This window comes from Rhinoraja longicauda, chromosome 40 (assembly GCF_053455715.1).
Source record: "Rhinoraja longicauda isolate Sanriku21f chromosome 40, sRhiLon1.1, whole genome shotgun sequence".
Classification (NCBI taxonomy): domain Eukaryota; kingdom Metazoa; phylum Chordata; class Chondrichthyes; order Rajiformes; family Arhynchobatidae; genus Rhinoraja; species Rhinoraja longicauda.
The window spans coordinates 317,521-343,358 of NC_135992.1; the positions used below are offsets into that span (position 1 = coordinate 317,521).

Sequence of the window (25,838 nt, forward strand, 5' to 3'; positions counted from 1 at the left end):
GGTTGCAGCTCCTAGACTGTGGAACAGCATCCCTCTTCCCATCAGAACTGCCCCCTCCATCGACTCCTTTAAGTCCAAGCTCAAAACCTATTTCTACTCCCTAGCGTTTGAGGCTCATTGAGGAGGCGCTGTGAACTGTTTTGTATGTGCTGTTATGTTTGTGTGCTACTGTATGTTTCATTTTATTTCGGAGTCACGTGAGTGACTACGTGAAGACCCCGTCCAGCACGCATGCGCGACATTAGCGTTCACGCAGTGCACCCGCGACGAACGGGAGTTCAAGGTGCTCCCGCTACAAACTAAAAAGTCGGGCCGACAGGTAAGTCTACCGTGGCCGTGAGTATTTTCTCTGGTCTGCTTTAGGTACACAAGATGAGCAAGACCAGAGGAAAGAAATTTCAGCTTGCCCCCGTTCGTCTTCCGTTGAGGAACGTTCTTTGGAGGGGGGGCAAGAGGCGGCAGCAACTACCGAGCCGAGCCCAGCACCGCTAGTGCAGCCTGAGCAGCGAGCTGGAGGTACCTGCAGCCAGAACCGGGCGGTAGTGTCCGACGTTTCGGATGAAGATGCCACACCGCTACACAGCGGCACTGGCAGCCGCCTAAAGCCAAACGGCTTATGGAGCAAATGCTCCAGCGAGATCTGCTGAGAGAGCAGCAGCAGACTCGCCAAGGGAGGGCCCAGAGCGCCCAGGCACTCCCGCAGTGCCCTTTGTGGCACTGGCCATTGCCTCACCTTCTTTTGAAGGCAGCATTGGCGACCAGGTCTGGGCTGGTCAACAAGATGGGTTCTTGGCTGAAGATCTCCGGAGTACGCAGGGTGTACAGGATCAGGAAGAGCTGCTGGGTGTGGTCAACCGCTACGTGGTCATTCCACGAGGGGGTCGGCTTTTAGAGCCAAAAACTTGCAGCCAGCATTGACCACCTGTCCTCAAAACCCCTACAAGAACGGGTGGTCAATGAGGCCCTTTGAGCTATATACAGCCCCAGAAAATTGTACATCATTGCATGTACCAGCTGTAAACAGCCAAATTTGGGGACATCTGGGGCAGAACATCAGGAACCTGGAGTTGAAGCTCCAGAAAATCATATGCTCGGTCCATTGATGGTGTGGACATCTCCACAAATCAGCAAGATACATTAGCTCTGCTGTGCACCACTCAATATGAGATCATCAAGCCTGCCCTCAACCCTAAGTTTGCAGGCTTGCAAAACACCGGGTTCAGAACCTCCAATTCTGCTTTTTGTAAAGGACCTTCCAAAAAAGGTGAAAGACCTAGAGGAAGAGTCCAAGACCTTTGGTCTCGTGAGGGCAGGTTTAGGACCGAGCAGACCCAACAAACCCAGGCGGCAGTACCCCACGGCGTCCACCAGTCGTCGACCACCATATGGGACTGGTGAAAGCTCGGGGCCCGCAACCATTCCCCGTAAGCCTTTTTTAGGCCAGGGCCCAGAGCGGACCCCATGGAAAATGTGCCACCCCCAACAACATCAACGCCAACAGCAGGCCTCTACAGCCCAGCAGACACCTCATCGTCCAGCGAAGAGGCAGAAGTAGCACCAGTAACCATGGAGGTAGGTGGGTCTGGTCCCTCTCAGCATATGACCAGTACGGGCTCTATACTATCAGGGGGGAGATTGCACTGGTTTTTGGATGCATGGGAAACCATCATTAATGACAAGTACATACTAAGCTGCATTCATGGCTATAAAATTGACTTTGTTCATAAAAATATTCCGCCAGTTCAGCTTATACCCCAAAGGGTATTCACCCTCTCACTCAAAGAGAAACAAGAGGGTCAAGCTGAACATGAGGCTACTAGCAAAAGGTGTCATTGAAAGAACAAAACATGAACCTTTGGAATTTGTGTCTAATATTTTCACTAAAACTAAAAAAGATGGTGGATGTCGCATCATCATTGACTTAACTACGTTTAACGAGTCAGTTAACTATACACATTTCAAGATGGAAACTTTTGAAACCGCCAGACTTTTGATTTCTAGAGGGTACTTTCTAGCAGGCATTGATTTAAAAGATGCTTACTACTCAGTACCCATACACAAGGAGCATCGTAAATACTTAAAGTTTATCTGGATGAAACAGCTATGGCAATTTAAAGCCTTACCAAACGTTTGTTTGAAACTTTGGGGTTTGTCATACATCCAGATAAATCCAATTTTACACCGTCCACTACCATGGACTATCTTGGATTTACGATTGATACTGTTCGCATGTTTGTAACTCTGCCGAAGGGGAAAGCATCAGAATTGGCACTATCATGCCACGAACTAATGAATAAACGTCAGCCAACCATACGGCAGGTAGCTAGAGTTTGGTAAAATGGTAGCAGCTTTTCCAGCTGTACAATTTGGACCTTTGCACTACCAAAAATTTACAAAGAGCAAAAGTGCACGCACTAAAGCAAAACTCAGGTCACTTTGACCGAGCCATGTATTTAACTGCTGAATCCATTCCAGAGTTACAATGGTGGACAAGGAACATTAGGCTCAGTTCCAGTCCCATAATAATAACCAACCCAGTATTAACCATGCAAACGGATGCCAGTGCTTTGGGCTGGGGAGCAACTAACATGCAATCCAGCACAGGGGGCAGATGGACTAATTCTAAATCATCTTGCCTACAGACACGGGGTATCAACTATTTAGAAATGTTGGGTGCGTTTTATGGTTTAAAAGCATATTCATCTAATACGCATCATGCACATGTCCGGTTGCAATTAGATAATACCACGGTGGTGGCTTATATCAAACACATGGGTGGTGTAAAGTCGATATCGTGTGACAAATTGGTCAACCTAATCTGGCAATGGTGTGTCGAAAGACATACTTGGTTATCAGCAACTTACCTACCAGGTAAGCAAAATACAGTGGCAGACACCAGGTCACGCAAATTTAACGATAACATCGAATGGATGTTAAATCCCAAAGTATTTGCCGAAATTACAAAGCAATATGGCACACCAGATATCGACCTATTTGCATCCAGGCTGAATCACCAGGTACCAACATATGTCGCTTGGGAACCAGACCCTGAGGCAGCAGCAGTTGATGCATTCACGCTGCATTGGGGGAAAATGTTCTTTTATGCTTTTCCTCCCTTCTGCCTCATCAGTCGGCTGTCACGCAAGATTCAATTGGATTCCGCTTCAGGAATCTTGATAACACCCGACTGGCCTACACAGCCATGGTTCCCAGTGGCCCTCGACATGGCTGTCGAAACACCGTTGGAATTCCCCAGCAGTCCGGAATTATTAATCCACCCAGTGTCAGGCATTAGTCACCCGTGCCATGACAGAGTCAATCTCCTGGCTTGCAGATTCTAAAAAGACCTCTACTGGGCCTGGGACTGTCTGAGGACGCCATCAACATGATGACCGCATCCCACCGGGAGTCCACCAGGAGACAATACCTGACCAACATAAGGAAATGGGAACGGTATTGCTCCAAAACAGGAACTACCTACACTACAGCGACAGCCACCAGTGTTGTGGAGTTCCTGGTTGGATTACATCGGGAAGGACTCAGCTACAGCGCCATAAATACAGCCAGGAGTGCGTTGTCAGCTTATTTGGTTCCAGCAGCAGGACAACTGACTTTGGGGTCCCATCCATTAGTGGTAAAAATCATGAGGTGCATTTTTTAACACCAATTCCCCCAGACCAAGGTACACTCAGATCTGGGATGTCAGCATTGTGCTGACGTACCTTAGGGGATGGCCACCGCCCAGGGCACTCACGCTGGAACAACTTACACTGAAATCAGTCATGCTCATGGCACCAGTGTCAGCTCAAAGGGTACAGTCCCTCCACCTTCTGAGGCTGGACAGCATGACAGAGTCATTGGACTGTTTCACATTCCATATTCAGGGACTGGTCAAACAAACTAGACCAGGTACCACGCCTCCAGTCATGGAGTTCTGGGCATATTCATCTGACCCACGGCTGTGTGCCAAGACCCATCTCGCCAATTACATAGACACAACATACAACTTAAGAGGGAGAGAAAAAGCCTTATGGATAAGCCACAAGAAGCCTCATGGTCAGGTGACGAGCCAAACCATTTCAAGGTGGCTCAAGCAGGTGCTTAAGTCCGCAGGAGTGAATACTAATGTTTACAAATCTCACTCCACCAGGGCTGCATCTACGTCGGCGGCTAGTCGAATGGACGTGCCTATCGACCATATTCTGGCCAGAGCAGGATGGTCCTCGGAAAGAACTTTCCAAAGGTTTTATAATAAACCGCTGGCGCAACCTGCTACATTTGCAGACAGAATTTTAGAGTCTGCAGATAATATTTAATTTGAGCCCTGGGGAGCTCTCTGTTCTTTGTTGTCATTAATAAACCTTTTTTGTTCACAAACAGGGTTCTTGATTGCGATAACATACTTCCTCCCTCTAAGGTCTTCAGACAGTGAGTGAAGCATGAGCTGGTACACGGTTCGGAATCACAGAGCTTTGAAGTCTTCACGTAGTCACTCACGTGACTCCGAAATAAAATAGTAAGATTAAATGAGAACTTACCAGTTCGAAGTTTGATCTGTATTTTATGAGGAGTTACGATGAGGGACTACGTGCCCTCCGCTCCCACCCTCTTTTATACAGATCAACTGGTAATTAAGTTCTTATCCTTTCTTTACTATGTTTATTTCAATCATTGTGTTTTTTCTGTGAATCCACACCGCTGCTTTGAAGAATGTCGCGCATGCGTGCTGGACGGGGTCTTCACGTAGTCCCTCATCGTAACTCCTCATAAAATACAGATCAAACTTCGAACTGGTAAGTTCTCATTTAATCTTACTATTTTTTTCCTTAGTACCTAATCAGATGTACAGCACTTTGGTCAACGTGGGTTGTTTTTAAATGTGCTATACAAATAAAATTGACTTGACTTGACTTGACAGACACTGTTGGCCAAAGAGCTTGTTCCTGTGCCATGCTATACAATGTTAAAGACAGTACCAAGAATGAGATTCACTGTACAACAAAACTGTACGGAAATTCTCTCTGAAGGGAGGCAGTGCTGATGGAGGGCTATGCAGTCGGCTGGTCAGAATTTACGCCTCAACTTGCCTCAAACTAGGCTACACACTACTCCCTTCCATTGTGTACGGGACCTTGCTGTACACCAACTGGCAAGTGCCTTCTTCAGATTTCAACATCTGCTTCAGCATGAATGACAAAACTCTGCCATCACACTCAAGAGGACCCTTGTGTTAAGCCCAGCGTGACTGCACCCTGCCCAGCCCATCCCCTCAATGTAAATGCCACCAACACCACATTTCCTGAATGACTGACACTCACAGCTTTGCGAACCGACCGAAACACAAGCTGTGGAAAGGAAGAAACCATGCAACATTACATCTGCTGGCTAGCGACATTATTTTTACGCCAAAATCATTCTCTCCCTTACCGATTCTCCAAGGACGAATAAATGGTATTGATCCCAGGTGAGTATTTGAGAGTGAAAGCTGCTCTGGAAATGATCGAGGAGCTCGAACCCCAGCCGTGATGTTATTGCTGCTTTCATACGCTGAAAGGCTACTACAGAAAAGGGAACAATGAAATAAGCACAGTTCCGCAACAATCACCACCTCCCTCACATTTGACTAAATATCTATTGACACAGAATGGAATTCTGCAGCCACTCAGATGAGGGAGCTTGTGCAGATTCTCAGGTGTGGTCAGCATCAAATGCAGAGGGAAGCTCCCTCCACACGGCCCAGTCCCATCTGGTTAGGCGGCATTTGGGTCAGGTGTCCTGGGCAAGGAAGAGGGCGAATCCTCCCCCAGCTCATCTGAGGCCTGTAGAGGGTGGGTCGTCAAACGCCAATGTTCAGGAGGTGCCCACCACAGGAACAATCTACATCACACCTCAACATCTTCCCCCTGTCCCTGGCACCAGGAGACGGTGGAGTAGGCCCTCTCTGCCTCAGGACCTGGGTCTGGCTGAAACTCTGGGCACAGAGGGTTCCTGACCTGCTGCTGCTGATGGGCCGCAGATGAGCTGGGGAAGGATTCCTCCACAGATGATCCACGAGGTGGGACCACTGGCACGGCCAGGGCATGTGGTGCAGTGTGGGTGGGCCAGGGTAACGGGTAAAGTGTGGGGTGGCCAGGGCATGTGGTGCAGTGCGGGTGGGCTGGGGCATGTGGTGCAGTGCGGGTGGGCCGGGGTAACTGGTGCAGTGCGGGTGGGCTGGGGCATGTGGTGCAGTGCAGGTGGGCCGGGGCATGTGGTGCAGTGCGGGTGGGCCGGGGCATGTGGTGCAGTGCGGGTGGGCCGGGGCATGCGGTGCAGTGGGGGTGGGCCGGGGCATGCGGTGCAGTGCGGGTGGGCCGGGGCATGTGGTGCAGTGCGGGTGGGCCGGGGCATGTGGTGCAGTGCGGGTGGGCCTGGCCAGAGCATGTGGTGCAGTGTGGGTGGGCCGGGGCATGTGGTGCAGTGCGGGTGAGCCGGGGTAACTGGTGCAGTGTGGGTGGGCCGGGACATGTGGTGCAGTGCGGGTGGGCCGGGGCATGTGGTGCAGTGCGGGTGGGCTGGGCCAGGGCATGTGGTGCAGCGCGGGTGGGCCGGGGCATGTGGTGCAGTGGGGGTGGGCTGGGGCATGTGGTGCAGTGCGGGTGGGCTGGGGCATGTGGTGCAGTGCGGGTTTGGCCGGGGCATGTGGTGCAGTGCGGGTGGGCCGGGCCAGAGCATGTGGTGCAGTGCGAGTGGGCCGGGGTAACTGGTGCAGTGCGGGTGGGCCAGGGCATGTGGTGCAGTGCGGGTGGGCCGGGGTAACTGGTGCAGTGCGGGTGGGCCGGGGCATGTGGTGCAGTGCGGGTGGGCCGGGGTAACTGGTGCAGTGCGGGTGGGGGTGGGCTGGGACATGTGGTGCAGTGCGGCTAGGCCAGGGCATGTGGTGCAGTGCGGGTGGGCCGGGGTAACTGGTGCAGTGCGGGTGGGCCGGGGCATGTGGTGCAGTACGGGTGGGCCGGGGTAACTGGTGCAGTGTGGGGTGGCCGGGCCGGGGCATATGGTGCAGTGCGGGTGGGCCGGGGCATGTGGTGCAGTGCGGGTGGGCCGGGGTAACTGGTGCAGTGCGGGGGGCCGGGCCATGTGGTGGTGCGGGTGGGCCGGGGCATGTGGTGGTGTGGGGCGGGCGAGGCAGGTCGGCCACGGGGAAGGGGGGAACGTGAATGTAGTAGTGTGAATGTGGAATGTTGCAATTTCAGGTAACACACACCCCTCATGTGGCCCCACACATGTATCCCTCTACCTCGTGTTCCTTCTCCCTTTGTTCATCTTCCCACCCTGTCCCCTCACCCGACTTCATCCATCCATCATCCCCTCCCCAGCTGGTTCCACCTGCCGCACACCAGTCTCTGCCCCTCCCCTTTAATACCGCGATATATAGGTCCTCCCAGTTTACTTCATAGGATTCTTCCTACACAGTTCATATGCACCAATCTGAACTGTTCTACTTCTGCTACTCTTCTCATATCCTCCCACCTGCCAACCATCCATGTCAACTTTGAACTTGGGGGAAATATGCCAGCAATAATAAAATCAAAGCGTCATCCTTTTTCATTCTGTGATACCTACTTGGCTTTAGAGCAGTTTTGGTTTAGGTTGGTGTATCCATAGATGAACGCACCAGAAGATTCATCCTCATCTGCAGGACATAAGTTCCAAGAGTAAAATTTAGTGGAAAAGTGAACAGAAAAGTTCAAAGCTTCTACATAAGGTGCACCATGAACAGAGGCACCTTGATCAACACAGGGGGAAAGGTACAAATCAGGAGCAGCATAAGGCTACTTTCCCTCCAAAGAGTGCTCTACCTTTCTACAAGATCAACCATATTCTCCCTCCCCTGACTCACCTTTCACCAGCTCTTATCCAGAATGCCTATTTCTTTGTATTCCTCTGGTCGCGGCAGAAGGTCCTGGCAAGCCGCGCCCATTCTCCGCCAGTAGGCCTGGCCCGCCTGCCGTGGAACCCGGAGATGGAAGTCACTCAGCCCAGACCCTGCTTGCCCCGTAGAATGGGAACCAGAGAGGAGCTGGGAGTTAGCGAGTGGCGGACACTGGACAAGGGATGGTAGGAAGAACCAGTCTTACACTCCATGCCTTCAAATCGGCTACGAGAGACATCCCCGGGGCAGAAGGGGTGAAGATGGCCCAGCAAGGAGAAGCACAATGGTTCATGGGACGACCGGATGGAGGCAACAGCTGCAACAGGTCTTTATGGCTAGTTCCAGTTGGGACTCCGAAATGGCACCAAAACGTGGCAACTATTGCATATGTGCGCTGTTTCTATGCATTATGTGCTTAACTGGGGATTGTACTCGTGTATTGCAATAATGTTACTGATCGGTACACAAATACGAATCTCACTGTACCTTGCTACAAGTGATAATAAAGGAACCATTGAACATTCAGACCACTGTACTTTGAGGGAGTGTTTCTTTCTCACAATGCTCCATGAGAGAAATGCTCCTCATCATAAAACACATTATCGCTGTCCTGAACTGATTCCCTATGAGGTGAGAGGGTGAAAGTTTAATGCAGATGTGGTGGCAAGTCCTTTTTTACACAGTGGTGGGGACGTGGAACACATTGCCTGGGGTGGTGATGGCGGCAGATACGATAGTGGCATTTAAGAAACTTTGAGATAGGCACATGGTATGCAGGGAATAGAGTGATATGGATCATGTTGAGGCAGATGAGATCAGTTTAATCTGGTGTCATGTTCAGCACAAACATTGTGGGCCTAAAGGCCTGCTCGGTGCTTACTCCTTTCCTGTACCTTAGGCATGACCACCCCACTGCAACTCCTATCTATGAAGCTCCCATTCTCCCAGACGATCCTCAGGTCATCCAGCCACAGTTTCAGTTCTGTAAGGAGTTGCAGCTGGACACAATTCCCACAGGAGCAGTCAGGATATTGAGTATAGAAGTTAAGATGTTATGTTACAGTTGTACATCATGTTGGTGAGGCCACATTTTAAGTATTATGTACAGTTTTGGACATGCTGTCTACTCTAGTTTATTTTGTAAAACCTCGTGGCCCACCGAGTTTTATGCTGACCACGGTATTACTAGTGATACTCCATGCACTAGTAATAGCCGACAAACTAGGGAATTTTTACCAAAGCCTGTATGGAATGTGGGCAGAAACTGGAGCAGCTGGTCCCCTGCTGTAGGATAAGGTTGTACAGGCTAGGATTTTATTCCTTATCAGCACAGGATGCTGAGAAATTATGTTATGAAGGTGTATAAAATCAGGAAGGGAATAGATACGGAGAATGCAGTCTCTTACGAGGGCAGAGGAATCAATAACCAGAGGACTTCAGTTTAAGGTGAGATATAATAAGCAGCCGAGGGGCACATTTTTCACAGTGCAATGGGCATACGGAACGAGCTGCCAGAGGAGGTAGTTGAGGCAGGTACAACAACATCATTCAGACACTTGGACAGATACACGAATAGAATGGTTTAGAGGGATATTGGTCCAACGCTGGCAAACGGGACTAGCTTAGATGGGGCATCTTAGGTGAGCATGAACATTGGCTCAAAGGGACGGCTTCCTTGCTGTATGACTGAGTTAATTAGAACATAACGGTACAGCACACTTACAGAACATAACGGTACAGCCTTGCCTCACTCTCCCATTTAACTTTCTCCTCACACTTTATACTGTGCCCTCTAGTGTTAGACATATTCACTCTGGAATAAAGGTTCGAACTGTGTATCTAGTTTTCTGACAATTTTATATATTTCTATCAAGTCTGCACTCAACCTGCGACTTTCCAGAGAAAACAATGTTCAACAATGTCCAACCTCTCCCTGCAGGTGCAACCCTCTAATCCAGACCACATTCTGGCAAACCACCTTTGCACCCTTTCCAAAGCTTCCACATCTTTCCCGTAATGGATGAGCAGAACTGCAAATACTCCAAATGCGGCCTAACCAAAGTCCTATAGAGCTGCATCCTGACTTCCTGAATCTTATACTCAATGCCCCTAGCAATGAAAGTAAGTGTAGCAAATGCCTTCTTTACCACCCTATCTAGTGTTGCCACCAAAAGTGACTTATACTTGGATTCCAAGATCCCTTGGCACATCAACGCTGCTAAGGGTCTTGCCATGAGCCGTATAGTCTCCCTCTACCCTGCAACAGTAGAGGTGCTGCCTTACAGCGCTAGAGAGCCAGGTTCGATCCTGACTATGGGTGCTGTCTGTACGGAGTTTGTACATTCTCCCTGTGACCGCGTGGGTTTTCCCTGGGTGCTCCAGTTTCCTACCACACTATAAAGATTAATAGGCTTATAGGTTATAGGATGTAGGTTAATAGGCTTGGTAAAATTGTAAATTGTCCCGTGTGTGTGTGTGTGTGTGTGTGTGTAGGATAGTGTTCATGTACGGGGATCGCTGGACAGCACGGATTCGGTGGGCCAAAGGGCCTGTTTCAACACTATTTCTAAATTAAACCCATCTGCCATATATGCAGTTGATCGAAATCCCAATGTATCTTCTGACAACCTTCCTCACCGTCTGCAGCTCCTCCAATTTTAGTGTTGTCAGAAAACATACTCACCAACCCATCTACATTCATGTCTAGGTCATTTACATCACAAACAGCAGAGATCCCAGCATTGAGGACAGCTAATGTTATCCCACTTTTCAAGAGTGGAGCGAGAGAGAAAACGGGGAAATATCGACCAGTTAGCCTGGTGGGGAAGATGCTGGGGTCAATTATTAAAGAGGTAATAACAGCGCATTTGGTTAGCGGTAAGAGGATTGGTCCAAGTCAGCATGGATTTATGAAGGGGAAATCCTGCTTGACTAATCTTCTGGAATTTTTTGAGAATGTGACAAGTAAAATGGATAAAGGAGAGCCTGTGTAGGTAATGCGTCTAGACTGTCAGAAAGCCTTTGATAAGGTCCCACACGGGAGGTTGGTGTGCAAAATTAGAGCATATGGTATTGGGGGTAGGGTATTGGCATGGATAGAGAATTGGTTGACAGACAGGAAGCAAAAAGTAGGAATAAAGGGGTCCTTTTCAGAATGGCAGGCAGTGGAGTGCTGCAAGGCTCGGTGCTGGGGCCGTAACTATTTACAATATATTAATGATTTGGATGATGAAATTAGAAGTAACACTAGCAAGTTTGCAGATGACACAAAGCTGGGCGGCATTGTGAACTGCGAAGAGAATGTTAGGAGTTTGCAGGTTGACTTGGACTGGTTGAGTGAGTGGGCAGATGCATGGCAGATGCAGTATAATGTAGATAAATGTGCCACTTTGGCAGCAAAAATAAGGAGGCGGATTATTATCTCACTGGTGTCAGGTTAGGTAAAGGGGAAGTGCAACGAGACCTTGGTATCCTTGTACACCAGTCACTGAAAGTAAGCGTGCAGGTACAGCAGGCAGTGAAAAAAGCTAATGGCATATTGGCCTACATAATGAGAGGATTTGAGTATGGGAGCAAAGAAGTCCTTCTGCAGTTGTATAGGGCCCTGGTGAGACCACATCTGGAGCATCGTGTGCAGTTTTGGTCTCCTAATTTGAGGATGGATGTCCTTGCTATTAAGGCAGTGCAGCGTAGGTTCACAAGGTTAATCCCTGGGATGGAGGGACTGTCATATGAGGAAAGATTGGAAAGACTATTCACTGCAGTTTAGAAGGATGAGAGGGGATCTTATAGAAACGTATAAAATTATAAAAGGACTAGACAAGCTGGATGCAGGAAAAATGTTCCCAATGTTGGGGGAGTCCAGAACCAGGGGACACAGTCTAAGAATAAAGGGGAGGCCATTTAAAACTGAGGCGAGAAGAAACTTTTTCACTTGGAGAGTTGTGAATTTGTGGAATTCTCAGCCACATAAGGCCAATTCACTGGATGAATTTAAAAGAGAGTTAGATAGAGCTCTACGGGCTAGTGGAATCAAGGGATATGGGGAGAAGGCAGGCACAGGTTACTGATGGTGGATGATCAGCCATAATCACAATGAATCACAATGGGCGGCACGGTAGCGCAGCGGTAGAGTTGCTGCTTTACAGCGAATGCAGCGCCGGAGACTCAGGTTCGATCCTGACTACGGGTGCTGCACTGTAAGGAGTTTTGTACGTTCTCCCCGTGACCTGCGTGGGTTTTCTCCGAGATCTTCGGTTTCCTCCCACACTCCAAAGACGTACAGGTATGTAGGTTAATTGGCTGGGTAAATGTAAAAATTGTCCCTAGTGGGTGTAGGATAGTGTTAATGTGCGGGGATCACTGGGCGGCACGGACTTGGAGGGCCGAAAAGGCCTGTTTCCGGCTGTATATATATGATATGATATATGATATGAATGGCGGTGCTGGCTCAAAGGGCCAATTGGCCTCCTCCTGCACCTATTTTCTATGTTTGTATGATGCACAGACCTCCACCAGACTACCTCCCACCACAACATTCCATGTGGCTAATTCTTCCATGAATAAGCCAGATCTGAATGCATGCGGCGAGTCATCGTAAATCCTGTACATCTTGACCTTCTGGATCAGTCTACCATGACAGACCTTATTAAACGCCCTACTAACAACATCCACTGCCCTACCTTCATCAATTGCCTTCATCCCTAGAAAATTCAAATGAAATTAGTGAGACATGACCTGCAGGGGGGTGGGATCTCGTGCAGGACAGAGGCACAAGAGAGGCTAGAAGTTGGTATGGAGGGTGGTGGGAAAGGCAAAAAGCCAGAGAGCGAGGAAGGAGGGTTGGTTTAAACTGCACGTATTTTAATGCAAGGGGCTTGACTGGTAAGGCAGATGAGCTTAAGGCGTGGATAGGACGAAACCTAGTTAAGGGAGGGGCAGGACTGGCAGCTCAATGTACAGGAGCTTCAGGAGAGACAAGGATCAATAAAAAAGAGGAGGAGTTGCATTGATCGTTAAGGAGGATGTCACGGCTGTGTTTGGAAGTGACATTATGGACGGTTCGTCTGGTGAGCCTATATAGGTGGAGCTGAGGAACAAGAAAGAAATGATCACCTTGTTGGGGGTGTACTACAGACCCCCAAATAGTCAATGGGAATTAGAAGAGCAAATCTGCCGGGAGATTGCTGACAGCTGCAGGTCAAATAAGGTTGTTATAGTAGGGGATTTCAACTTTCCCAACATAGACTGGGAAAATCATAGCGTGAAGGGTTTAGATGGGGTGCAATTCCTCAAGTGTTCAGGAAAGTTTTCTTAAACAGTATGTGGTGGCCCCCACACATGAGAGGGAATTTGGGAAAGGCAAGTTAATGAAATGTGTGTGGAGGAACCTCTTGGGACCAGTGACCACAATTCGATTAGGTTTAAGATAGTTATGGATCGGAGAGTTGTCCACGTGTTAAAATGCTCAACTGGGGCAAGGCCAACTTTGAGTGTATGAGAGAAGGTCTTGCTCAAGTTGACTGGAGCAGGTTATTTGAGGGGAAAGGAACATCGGCCAAGTGGGATGGTATTAAAAGTGTACTGAAGAAAGCTCAGGATGTGTATGTCCCCGTTAGAGTGAAAGGCAAAGAAGGCAAACGTAAGGAAGCTTGGCTGACGAGGGAAATTGTGACGTTAGTCAAAAACAAGAAGGATGCATGGGACAGGTATAGGCAGCTGGGATCAAGTGCATCCCTGGAGGAGTTTCAGGAACTAAGGAACAAACTAAAAAAGAAGATCAGAAGGGCAAAAAGCTCTGGCATATAGCTCTGGCAGGTAGCATTAAAGACAATCCCAAAAGATTTTATAAATACATAAGGGGAAAAGGGTAACTAGAGAGAGAGTAGAACCTCTCAGGAATAAAAGAGTAGCGCAGTGGTAGAGTTGCTGCTTTACAGCGAATGCAGCGCCGGAGACTCAGGTTCGATCCTGACTACGGGTGCTGTACTGTAAGGAGTTTGTACGTTCTCCCCGTGACCTGCGTGGGTTTTCTCCGAGATCTTCGGTTTCCTCCCACACTCCAAAGACGTACAGGTATGTAGGTTAATTGACTGGGTATATGTAAAAATTGTCCCTAGTGTGTGTAGGATAGTGTTAGTGTGCGGGGATCACTGGGCGGTGCGGACTTGGTGGGCCGAAAAGGCCTGTTTCCGCGCTGTATCTGAAATATGAAAAATAAATAAATATAGTCACATCCATGTGGAGCCCCAGGAGATGGGCAAGGTCCTCAATGAGTATTTTCTGCTGTATTTACCAAGGAGAAAGACAGTAAGACGGAGGAAATTGGAGCAGTCATTGAGGTGTCATGAGAGCAGTCAGGGTTAGCGTTGAGGAAGTACTGAAGGTACCGTCGTGTTTGAAGGTAGACAAATCTCTGGTGCCTGATCAGATATATCCGAGGACATTGCGGGAAACTAGAGAGGAAATTGCGGGAGCCCTGGTTGAAATTTATGAGTCGTCCTTAAATACAGGAGAGGTGCAAATTGGCTCCATGGAAGGAAGCAGAGGGTGATGGTGGAAGGTTGCTTCCCAGAATGGAGGCCTGTGACTAGTGGTGTGCCACAATGTTCGGTGCTGGGCCCGTTACTGTTTGTCATCTACATCAATGATTTGGATGAGAACATACGTGGCAAGATTAGCAAATTTGCTGATGATACAAAGGTTTGTAGTTTTACAGATAGAGGGTGTGAGCTACAGGGAGAGGTTAAGTAGGGTGGGTCTCTATTTCACGGAGGATGAGGGGAGATCTTATAGAGGTATACAAAATTATGAGGAATAGATCGGGTAGATGCACAGTCTTTTACCCAGAGTAGAGGAATCGAGGACCAGAGGACATAGGTTCAAGGTGAAGGGGAAAAGATTTAATAGGAATCCAGGAGGTAACTTTTTCACACAAAGGGTGGTGGGTGTATGGAACAAGCTGCCAGAGGAGGTAGTTGAGGCTGGAACTATCCCATTGTTTAAGAAACAGTTGGACAGGTACATGGATAGGACAGGTTTGGAGGGTTATGGACCAAGCGCAGGCAAGTGGGATTAGGGTAGCTGGGACATTGTTGGCCGGTGTATGCGAGTTGGGCCGAAGGGCCTTTTTTACACACTGTATCACTATGTACAAAGCCTTGCTGGCTATCCCTAATTAGACCATTCTCTTCCAAAGGGGAGTATATCCTTTCCTGAAGAATTCTCTCCAACAGTTTCCATACCGCTGACATGGTATTTTGGTCACTTGCCTATAGTTCACCGGTTCCTCTCTACTTCCTTTCTTAAACAAATGAACAACATCAGCCATCTCCAGTTCTCCGAGACAATGCCTGAGGCTACAGAAGAAACAAAGATCCAAGAAAAAAAACAAACATGCCCCATCTACCCACCTCGCCACGTCAGGCTTTATTCCTTGGTGCGCAGGAGGCTGTGGGATAATTTTATAGAGGTAGATATAATCATGAGAGAAACAGAATGGAGTATTTTACACCGTGAGGGAATCAAGAATCAGATATCATGGCTTTAACGCTAGTGGGCAAAGATTTAATAGGAACCCGAGGGGCACCTTTGTCATTCATAGAGTGGTAGGTATATGAAACGGGCTGCCCTAAGAGGGAGTTGAGGCAGGTAATTTTGAAATATTTTAAGAACATTTGGACATATACCGTGCCCTCCATCATGTTTGGGACAAAGACCCATCATTTATTTAGTTGCCTCTGTACTCCACAATTTGAGATTTGTAATAGAAAAAAATCACATGTGGTTAAAGTTCGCATTGACAGATTTTATTAAAGGCCATTTTTTAACATTTTGGTTTAACCATGTAGAAATTACAGCGATGTTTATACATAGTTCCCCCATTTCAGGGCACCATAATGTTTGGGACACAGCAATGTCATGTAAATGAAAGTAGTCATGTTTAGTATTTTGTTGCATTTCCTTTGCATGCAATGATTGCTTGAAGTCTGCGATTCATGGACATCACCAGTTGCTGGGTGTCTTCTCTGGTGATGCTCTGCCAGGCCTGTATTGCAGCCATCTTTAGCTTATGTTATGGGGGCTAGTCCCCTTCAGCATATAAAAGGCATGCTCAATTGGGTTCAGATCGGGTGATTGACTTAATCACTCAAGAATTTACCCCCATTTTTAGCTTTGAAAAACTCTTTTGTTGCTTTAGCACTATGTTTTGGAATCATTGTCTTGCTGTTGAATGAACCGCTGGCCAATGAGTTGTGAGGCATTTATTTGAACTTGAACACTTACAGAATTCATTATGCTGCTACTATCAGCAGTTGTATCATCAATGAAGATAAATGAGCCAGTACCTTCAGCAGCCATACATGCCCAGGCCATAACACCCCCACCACCATGTTTCACTGATGAGGTGGTATGCTTTGGATTTTGGGCAGTTCCTTCTCTCCTTCGTACTTTGCTCTTGCCATCACTCTGATATAAGTTCATCTTTATCTCATCTGTCTACAAGACCTTTTTCCAGAACTGTGGTTGCTCTTTTAAGTACTTATTGGCAAACTGTTACCTGACCATCCTATTTTTGCAGCTACCAGTGGTTTGCATTTTGCAGTGTAGCCTCTGTATTTCTGTTCATGAAGTCTTCCGCGGACAGTGATCATTGACAAATCCATACCTGACTCCTGAAGAGTGTGTCTGATCTGTCGGACAGATTTGTGGGGATTTTTCTTTATTATAGAGAGAATTCTTCTGTCATCAGCTTGGCCCGCCAGCCCCTTTGCGATTAGTAAGCTTACCAGTGCTCTCTTTCTTCTAAATGATGTGCCAAACAGTTGATTTTGGTTAGCCTAAGTATTTGGCTGATGTCTCTGACAGTTTTATTCTTGTTTCTCAGTCTCGTAATGGCTTCTTTGACTTTCATTGGCACAACTTTGGTCCCCATGTTGATAAACAGCAATAAAAGTTTCCAAAGGTGATGGAAAGACTGTAGGAAAGACTGGGTGGAGAGCTCTCTTATACCCGCATTAAGGAGGCAATTAAATACACCTGAGCAATTACAAACGCCTGTGAAACTATGTGTCCCAAACATTATGGTGCCGTGAAATGGGGGGTCTATGTATAAACACTGCTGTAATTTCTACATGGTGAAACCAAAATGTATAAAAATGGCCTTTAATAAAATCTGACAACGTGCGCTTTAACCACATGTGATTTTTTCTATTACAAATCTCAAATTATAGAGTACAGAGACAAATAAATAAATGACGGGTCTTTGTTTCAAACATTATGGAGGACACTGTACGTAGATAGGAAAGCTTTAGAGTGATATGGGCCAAAGGTTAGTTGGTGGGACCAGCATAGATGGGTATCTTCTTTAGCATAGACAGGTTAGGTTGACGGGTCTGTTTCTGTAATGTATGACTGTGACTGTATAAGTTGAGATAAGGAAAATGGAAGTGTACTGAGCACTGACCTGTCTCCCAGTCTTCCTCAGGGGCTGGACATTGCCATGTGCTTTGTGGGATATCACAAGACTTTCTTTGGGCGTTGTAAACTACGGAATGAGAAAAACAATTACCACAACGTGTACATCATGAATGTGCCAATTTCAAGAACAAAACAGCCTGATATTGAAACACCCCAGCATTTGAAATACTCCTGATCCATAGCGAGCACCCTGCTTTACACAAAGAGGATCCAAACCAATAGCCCAGGAGCTTTTCAGGGAATGATTGCAGACAATGCCAGCAGTCCATGCACCCCAAAAAGCATTCAGTCTCCAAGCAGACCCAATGTGGCACATTCACAAAGGTGCATATCCTGAAGAGCATTCTGATCTCTGTGCCTCTGCAAGTGCACACACCTGCCAAACAACCACTCCGCCGACTGGAACGTGCCCCACTGGGCCCCACAGGCCTTCCAGGGGACTGTGGGGAAGCCGGACGGCAAAGCTTGTCTGGGCCTGGCAGTACTGCTGCCTCACAGAAGCGGGAGCCTCGGCGGTGGTGGAGCCTCGTGATCAACCCGCGATCAACGGTTGATGAGCGTGAAGGGGGGGAGAGGAAGACAATGGAGGACCCGGTGTAGGGGACCGCCGTGAAGTCCAATGAAGGACCTGGTGTGGTATGACTGCCGTGAAGAACAATGGAGGACCCGGCGTAGTGGACCGCCGTAAAGAACAATGAAGGACCTGGTGTGGGATGACCGCCGTGAAGAACAATGGAGGACCCGGTGTAGGGGACCGCCGTATCGAACAATGGAGGACCCGTTGTGGGATGACCGCCATGAGGGACGGTGGGAGAATAAAGGGGGACCCGGTGTGGGGGAGCACTCTAGTTTTAGAATCCTCTGCCCAGGGGATAAGCCTGCGTTCGTTTGTTCGTTTGTTTCGGTCAAGGCACTGTGCACACAGCAGGCAGCCAACAGTTGCTTGTCTTTTTCTTTTTTTTAAACTTTTAATTTAATTTTAATTTCAAGTTTTTGTAAAGAACAATGAAGGACCTGGTGTGTGTTATGGCTGTTGGCAGACCAATTACCCTCCGGGGATGAATAAAGTTCTATCATATATATATATATATATATATACACATATATACATATGAAAATTATTAAATATAAACATGATATTACATATATAAATAAATAAAACAAATGTATAATTTAGTTGGGTTCTATATATATAACCACACACAATGTATGTGTGCGTGTGTGTATTAATTGCAATGGCATATTGGGACATACGACAATAAAACATTCTTGACTCTTGAACCCAACTAAATTTTCATTACAGGTACAAGGATAGGATGGAAAGGTGTTTCAGGTTGTGACTCTGCATTGAGCAGAGTCATGCAGGTAATGTGCCCCCACAGCCTGATCTGCCAAGTTCTCCAGCAGTTTTTTTTTAAACATCTAGTTGTAATTTTTCTATGGGACTAACTTATCTTGGTCAGTGTGAACGAGTAGGACCAAAGGGCCTCTATCACTTGGCTTGCATGATCTTTATTTAAACTCCCCATTAGTATGCCATAGAACAGTACAACGCAAGAACAAGCCCTTCACCAAAAATGTCTGCACTGAACATGATGTCAACACCAACTCTAATCTGCCCACATATAATCCATACCCCTCCATCTTTATGTGCTGACGCAAAAGCCTCTTTAAGGCCACTATTGTATCGGCCTTCACCACCGATTGGTGTATTCCAGACACCCACCACCCAATATATAAAAATGATCCACACATCATTAAACTTTGACCATCTCCAGGGTAGCTTGTAGCCCCTTGTAGCTAATACCCCCCTAATCCAAGCATCATCCTGGTAAACTCTCTCCAAAGCATCTACAACTTTGTTGTAATGGGGCAATCAGAATTTAGAACAATACTCCAAAAGCTATGTAGAATGTCAATACTTTACTTACCAAACTCGTCCTCGATTACCTTCTTGTCCACACAGTTTGTGATGTGGTGCTTCATTTCCGCTTTTGGGATCCAGTGTCTTGCATTGAAAGGACAGGACTCTAAATTCCGAGCTTTGTCAGGGAAATTCTTGTAAAGTCACAGTAAAAAGTATAAATTTGAATTGGACCCTATTTATCTGTGTGCAAATACTGCACCCACATACACTCTCTCTGTACACCTTTTGGTTCACTATTTTATCTAAAAAATTTAATTAAAATACCATATCTAAAATTTAAAAAATGATGTTGCCCATGGCAGATTGAAATCCTGGTCAAGTAATATGACATTCAAACACTGAAGGCAGCAAATAAGTTAACATGTTATTAAACACCTCTAACTACTACACAGGAATAGGACAAGCAATTCAACTGACAGATGTCCGAAGATTTATTCAAAGAGGGAGGTTTCAGAATGAAAGAGGTATTGATGAATTTATCATCTATCTGAACATTTTAACCCCCCCTCCCATACCAATCGTTCTGTCCACACGCAAACTAGAGGAACAGCACCTCATATTCCTCTTGGGTAGCTTACAGCCTGACAGTATGAACATGGAATTCTCCAACTTCAGGTAACAACCAACTGCCCCCTCACTTTCCCCCATCTCTCTTACCTCTGCACCACCTGGATATGCACCCAGTTTCTCCAGATATGCTGTCTAACCCACTGAGTTACTCCAGCATTTGTGTCTATCTTTAGACAAGACCTTAACCTGGTTAGCAATGCTAATCACTTCTTAAAGATCAACTGAAATAGCAAATTTACCCAAATGGACACAACACGTTATTCTCAAATTGGCAAAGTATTGTGAATAGATACAAAGTGTTGGAGTAACTCAGCGGGACAGACTTCATCTCTGGATAGAAGGAATGGGTGACGTTTCGGGCCGAGACTTTTCTTCACACTGTTGTGCCTGCCTCAACTACTTCCTCTGGAAACGTGGAAACCGGCCCAAAATGTCCCGGTAACACTAATCCCACTTGCCCGAATTTCGTCCATATCCCTCCAAACCTGAATTATCCATGTACCTGCATAAATGTTTCTTAAACGTTGGGATAGTCCCAGCCTCAACTACCTCCTCTGGCAGCTTGTTCCATACACCCACCACCCTTTGTGTGAAAAGGTTACTATTAAATCTTTTCCCCTTCGTCAATAGTCATTTATTTGTCACATACACATAAATGTGCAGTGAAATGAAAAATTACTCGCAGTTCAACAATAAGACCAATAAGAATAATCAATAAAAATGCAATAACACATACAATCATAAACTAACACCAAACAAAAGAAACATCCATCACAGTGAGTCTCCTCCAGTCACCTCCTCACTGTGATGGAAGGCCAGAATAGTGATTCCGTGTGGAAACAGGCCATTTGGCACAACCTGTCCATACCGGCCAACATTTCCAGCTACATTAGTCCCACCTGCCTGCGTTCGGTCCATATCCCTCCAAACCTGTCCTATCCATGTACGTGTGTAACTGCTTCTTAAACGTTGGGATAGTCCCAATCTCAACTACCTCCTCTGGAAGCTTGTTCCACACACACACCACCCTGTGTGAAAAATTTACCCCTCAGATTGCTATTAAATCTTTTTTCCTTCACCTACCTATGTCCTCTGGTCCTCAATTCACCTACTCTGGCAAGATACTCTGCATCTACCCGATCTATTCCTCTCCTGATTTTATACACCTCTGCAAGATCACCCCTCATCCTCCTGCGCTCCAGGGAATAGTCACAGCCTATTCAACCTTCCCGATAGCTCAGACCCTCTAGTCCTGGCAACATCCTCGTAAATCTTCTCTGTACCCTTTTCAACTTGACAACATCTTGGCGTGCTGACTTAGAACATCTTTCCCATAACATGGTGCCCAGAACTGAACACAATACTCTAAATGCAGTCTCACCAATGTCTTAGACAACTGCAACATGACCTCACAACTTCTATACTCACTACTCTGACTGATGAAAGTCAATGTGCCAAAAGCCTTTTTGACCACCCTATCTGCCTGTGACTCCACCTTGAAGGAAGCATGCACCAAGATGTTAACAGTAACCTAGCTATGACACTTGATAATGTTGCACCTCTCAAGATCAAGAGGAAAGTATGGGTTAAAACATCTCCATGGTTAAATGTGAGAGAGGGGTAAAAAGGGATAATTGATTGAGACTAAGGACCCTGAGAAATAGCTGACCCGACCGCGCTACGCTAGATAAGAACCGCAAGAACAAATGGTGACATTCCAAGGATAAGTGTTAGAAGATAACCAGAGAACTAGGAGAGAGGGCAAGATAACCAGAGAACTAGGAGAGAGGGCAAGATAACCAGAGAACAAGGGGAAAGGGCATGAACTACTCTGTACTGCGCCTGCCTAATAAGATAAATGAATATTACAAAAACGCCCAGCATGACAAGATGTCTCATTTAAATGCACATGCGACGTATGATGTGGGAGGCAACAGGGGCGGTGCCGGTAGATTGTGCACCTCAGTGCTCCGATTGGAAGGAGCCCAAAGGGGAGGAATTAAAGGTGTGACAATTGTAAATTGATGTGAATAAAAAGAAGGGATTTTCCCGACCTCGGTGGGTCTCGAGAGGGGAGGCACCCAACTCTGCAGACTTGCAAATAAAATATACTTGTTTCTCTAGATTGTCTCGAGCATCGTGATTGTGAGCACTCACATTTGCATCTCACATTAAATAATTCTGTTCATACGTTTAAAAATCATGTAGAGTAGCCGAAAGAAAGCGAAAAACAGGACTAGAAGTACATCTTGGCACCTATAAAGAAACCATTGCTGCTTATAACACTGTAAGATCTGCAGAAAGTGGTGGAAATAGTAAGATTTTGTTCTCCACCATTGACAGATTATTAAACTCTGCTTCAACCCCTGATTTTTTAAGCCAAGCTTCTGCTGAGAAATGTGAGCTGTTTGCCGATTATTTGTTTCAGACTATCAGAGCTGGTATCTTTAGATTCTACTGTCCTCTGCTGCCGACCTAGTAAGGCGCAGGCAAAAATGAGCAGTTTCACAAGTATTTCTACCTCAGAACTTTGTAAAATTGTGGCTGAGAGCTGTCATTTTGACGCGGTTGCTACAAAGTTTTTAAAGAATGTTTTTAACAGTTTATCCAGTTTTGTTCTTACAATTATAAACATCTCCCTTGAGACTGGAACTTTCCCAGATACTAATAAAACCTCTGTTGTAAAGCCACTGTTAAAGAAACCAAATTTATACAGTGGGCTACTGAGTAATTGTAGACCTATATCAAATCTACCCTTTATCAGCAAGGTACTGGAGAAAGGGTATTCAACCAAATACAAAATTTTCTGAATCAAAATGACATTTTAGAGAAAGTTCAATCTTGGTTCAGAGCAAATTATCGCCCTGATAAAAATAGTCAGTGACCTTAGGGTTAACAATGACAAGGACAAAGTCTCAGTGCAGATCCTCTTGGACCTCACAGCAGCTTTTGACACCATAGATCACAGTATTCTTATATATTGCCGAGAAAGCTGGGTCGGCCTGTCAGATCATTTATAAGTGGAAGGAAGTACTTTGTTAGCCTTGGGGACAATGTGTCACAGTTGCAAGATATAGCACCATATAATAATAATAATAATACATTTTATTTATATAGCGCTTTTCATATACTCAAAGACGCTTTACAGAGATTTTGAGAACATAGGGAAATTAATAAATAGATAAATAAGTAAATAAATAAATGAACAGAGAAAGGAGACAGTAGGTGAGGTGACCTTCAGTGGTTGAAGGCAGTACTGAACAGGTGAGACTTCAGCGATGTTTTGAATGTGGTGAGTGTGGGGGAGTCTCTAACGGTTTGGGGTAGTGAGTTCCATAGGGTGGGAGCAGCGATGGAGAAAGCCCTGTCCCCCCAGGATCTGAGTTTAGTCCGGATGTGGGGGGATAGGAGATTGGCAGCGGCAGAGCGGAGGGTGCAGGTGGGAGTGTGCCTGTGGAGGAGGTCGGTCAGGTAGGATGGGGCCAGGTTATGGAGGGCTTTGTAGGTTATGAGGAGGATTTTGTACTGGATTCTCTGGGGGATGGGGAGCCAGTGGAGTTTATAAAGGACGGGGGTGATATGGTCGCGGATCGAGGTGTGTGTGAGTAGACTGGCAGCGGAGTTTTGAATGTAACTGAGGAGGTTTACAAGAATGATCCCAGGAATGAGTAGGTTAACATTTGATGAGCGTTGGACAGCACTGGGGCTTTATTCGCTGGAGTTTAGAAGAATGAGGGGGGACCTCATTGAAACGTACAGAATAGTGAAAGGCTTGGATAGAGTGGATGTGGATATGATGTTTCTACCCATGGGAGAGTATAGGACTAGAGGTAATAGCTTCAGAATTAATTAACATTCTTTTAGGAAGGAGATGAACAGAATCGTCCTTAGTCAGAGTTGGTGAATCTGTGGAATTCTTTATCACAGAAGGCCGTGGAGGTAAAGTCAGTGGATAGATTTAAGGCAGAGAGAGATAGATTCTTGATTAGTACCGGTGTCAGAAGTTATGAGGAGAATGGGGTTAGGAGGGAGAGATAGATAAGCCATGAGATAATTGCGGAGTGGAATTGATAGGCAGAATGGCCTAATTCTACTATTACATGATCTTCCAGGCTATTGCTCAATGCTCTTCACTATTGAAGGGAACTGATGAGATCTTACCTTTCTGCATTTGATCAAGTGGTACGGAAACCTGCAGGCACGGATGTGATGGTTCTTATCATAGGGACACAGAAGGAGGTCGTCGGGGTCAACAGAACTCATTCTGAAACTACAAAGTCAAATTAGCATGAAAATGAACACAGTATCTCTGTTGCAAATTCAGGCAATGAATGCACAGTACAATTCAGAGGGAAATGCAGTGATGAACTGGGGGAAGCAGATTAACTTGCAGGGGAGTGGATGAGCTCATAGAGGGTGGGAGGGGACAATGAGGTCACAGAGCAGCTTTGGGTGAGGGGTAAATTCGCAGGGTGGGGGGAGTGAACTCGGGGAGAGGTGAGTCGGGGGGGGAGGGGTAAGTCGGGGGCGGAGATAAGTCTGGGGGGTTGCGAGTCGGGGGGTGAGGGCAAGTCGGGGCGGAGGCGAGTCAGGGGGAGGTGAGTCTGGGGGGAGGCGAGCGGGGAGGGAAGAGACAAGCGGGGAGTGTAGACGAGCGGGGGGAAGAGACGAGCGGGGGGAAGAGACGAGCGGGGGGAAGAGACGAGCGGGGGGGAAGGGACGAGCGGGGGGGAAGGGACGAGCGGGGGGGAAGGGACGAGCGGGGGGGAGAGACGAGCGGGGGGAAGAGACGAGCGGGGGAAGAGACGAGCGGGGGAAGGGACGAGCGGGAAGTGTGGACGAGCGGGGGGAAGAGACGAGCGGGGGGAAGAGACGAGCGGGGAGTGTAGACGAGCGGGGGGAAGAGACAAGCGGGGAGTGTAGACGAGCGGGGGGAAGAGACGAGCGGGGGGAAGAGACGAGCGGGGGGGAAGGGACGAGCGGGGGGAAGGGACGAGCGGGGGGGGAAGGGACGAGCGGGGGGGAAGGGACGAGCGGGGGGGAAGGGACGAGCGGGGGGGGGGGAGAGACGAGCGGGGGGAAGAGACGAGCGGGGGAAGGGACGAGCGGGAAGTGTGGACGAGCGGGGGGAAGAGACGAGCGGGGAGTGTAGACGAGCGGGGGGAAGAGACAAGCGGGGAGTGTAGACGAGCGGGGGGAAGAGACGAGCGGGGGGAAGGGACGAGCGGGGGGGAAGGGACGAGCGGGGGGGAAGGGACGAGCGGGGGGGAAGGGACGAGCGGGGGGGAAGGGACGAGCGGGGGGGAAGGGACGAGCGGGGGGGAAGAGACGAGCGGGGGAAGAGACGAGCGGGGGGAAGAGACGAGCGGGGGGGAAGAGACGAGCGGGGGGGAAGGGACGAGCGGGGGGGAAGAGACGAGCGGGGGAAGGGACGAGCGGGGGGGAAGAGACAAGCGGGGGGAAGGGACGAGCGGGGGGGCAAGGGACGAACGGGGGGAAGAGACGAGCGGGCGGAAGAGACGAGCTGGTGGAAGAGACGAACGGGGGGGCAAGAGACGAGCGGGGGGGGAAGGGACGAGCGGGGGGGAAAAGACGAGCGGGGGGGAAGAGACGAGTATGTGGAAGAGACGAATGGGGGGCAAGAGTCGAACGGGGTCAAGAGACAAACGGGGGGCAAGAGACGAGCGGGGAGTGTAGACGAGCGGGGGGAAGAGACGAACGGGGGGGGAGGGACGAGCGGGGGGAAGAGACGAGCAGGGGGGATGGTGGAGATGAGCGGAAGGGGTGGAGATGGGTCGGGGGGGTGGAGATGAGTCGGGGCGGTGGAGATGGGTCGGTGGGGTGGAGATGAGTCGGGGGGAGAGATGAGTGGGGTAGGATAGATGAGTGGGATGGAGAGATGAGTGGGGGAGGAGAGATGAGTCGGGGGGAGAGATGAGTCGGGGGGAG

The 25,838-nt window shown here is 47.9% G+C and overlaps 1 protein-coding gene across 1 annotated transcript in view; it reads right to left on the bottom strand.

Annotated features, from left to right (window-relative positions):
• LOC144611320 (gametocyte-specific factor 1-like) overlaps positions 1-24,189 on the bottom strand; it is a 98,867-nt gene extending 74,678 nt beyond the window's left edge. The window contains exons 1-5 of the mRNA XM_078430369.1: positions 24,051-24,189; positions 19,324-19,450; positions 17,379-17,459; positions 7,603-7,672; positions 5,428-5,558 (exon numbers count right to left, since the gene is read on the bottom strand). Coding sequence (XP_078286495.1) covers positions 5,428-5,558; positions 7,603-7,672; positions 17,379-17,459; positions 19,324-19,450; positions 24,051-24,152 — 511 coding nt within the window. The 5' untranslated portion in view covers positions 24,153-24,189. The remainder of the gene's footprint in view (positions 1-5,427; positions 5,559-7,602; positions 7,673-17,378; positions 17,460-19,323; positions 19,451-24,050) is intronic.
• Between the last annotated feature and the right edge of the window lie 1,649 nt (positions 24,190-25,838).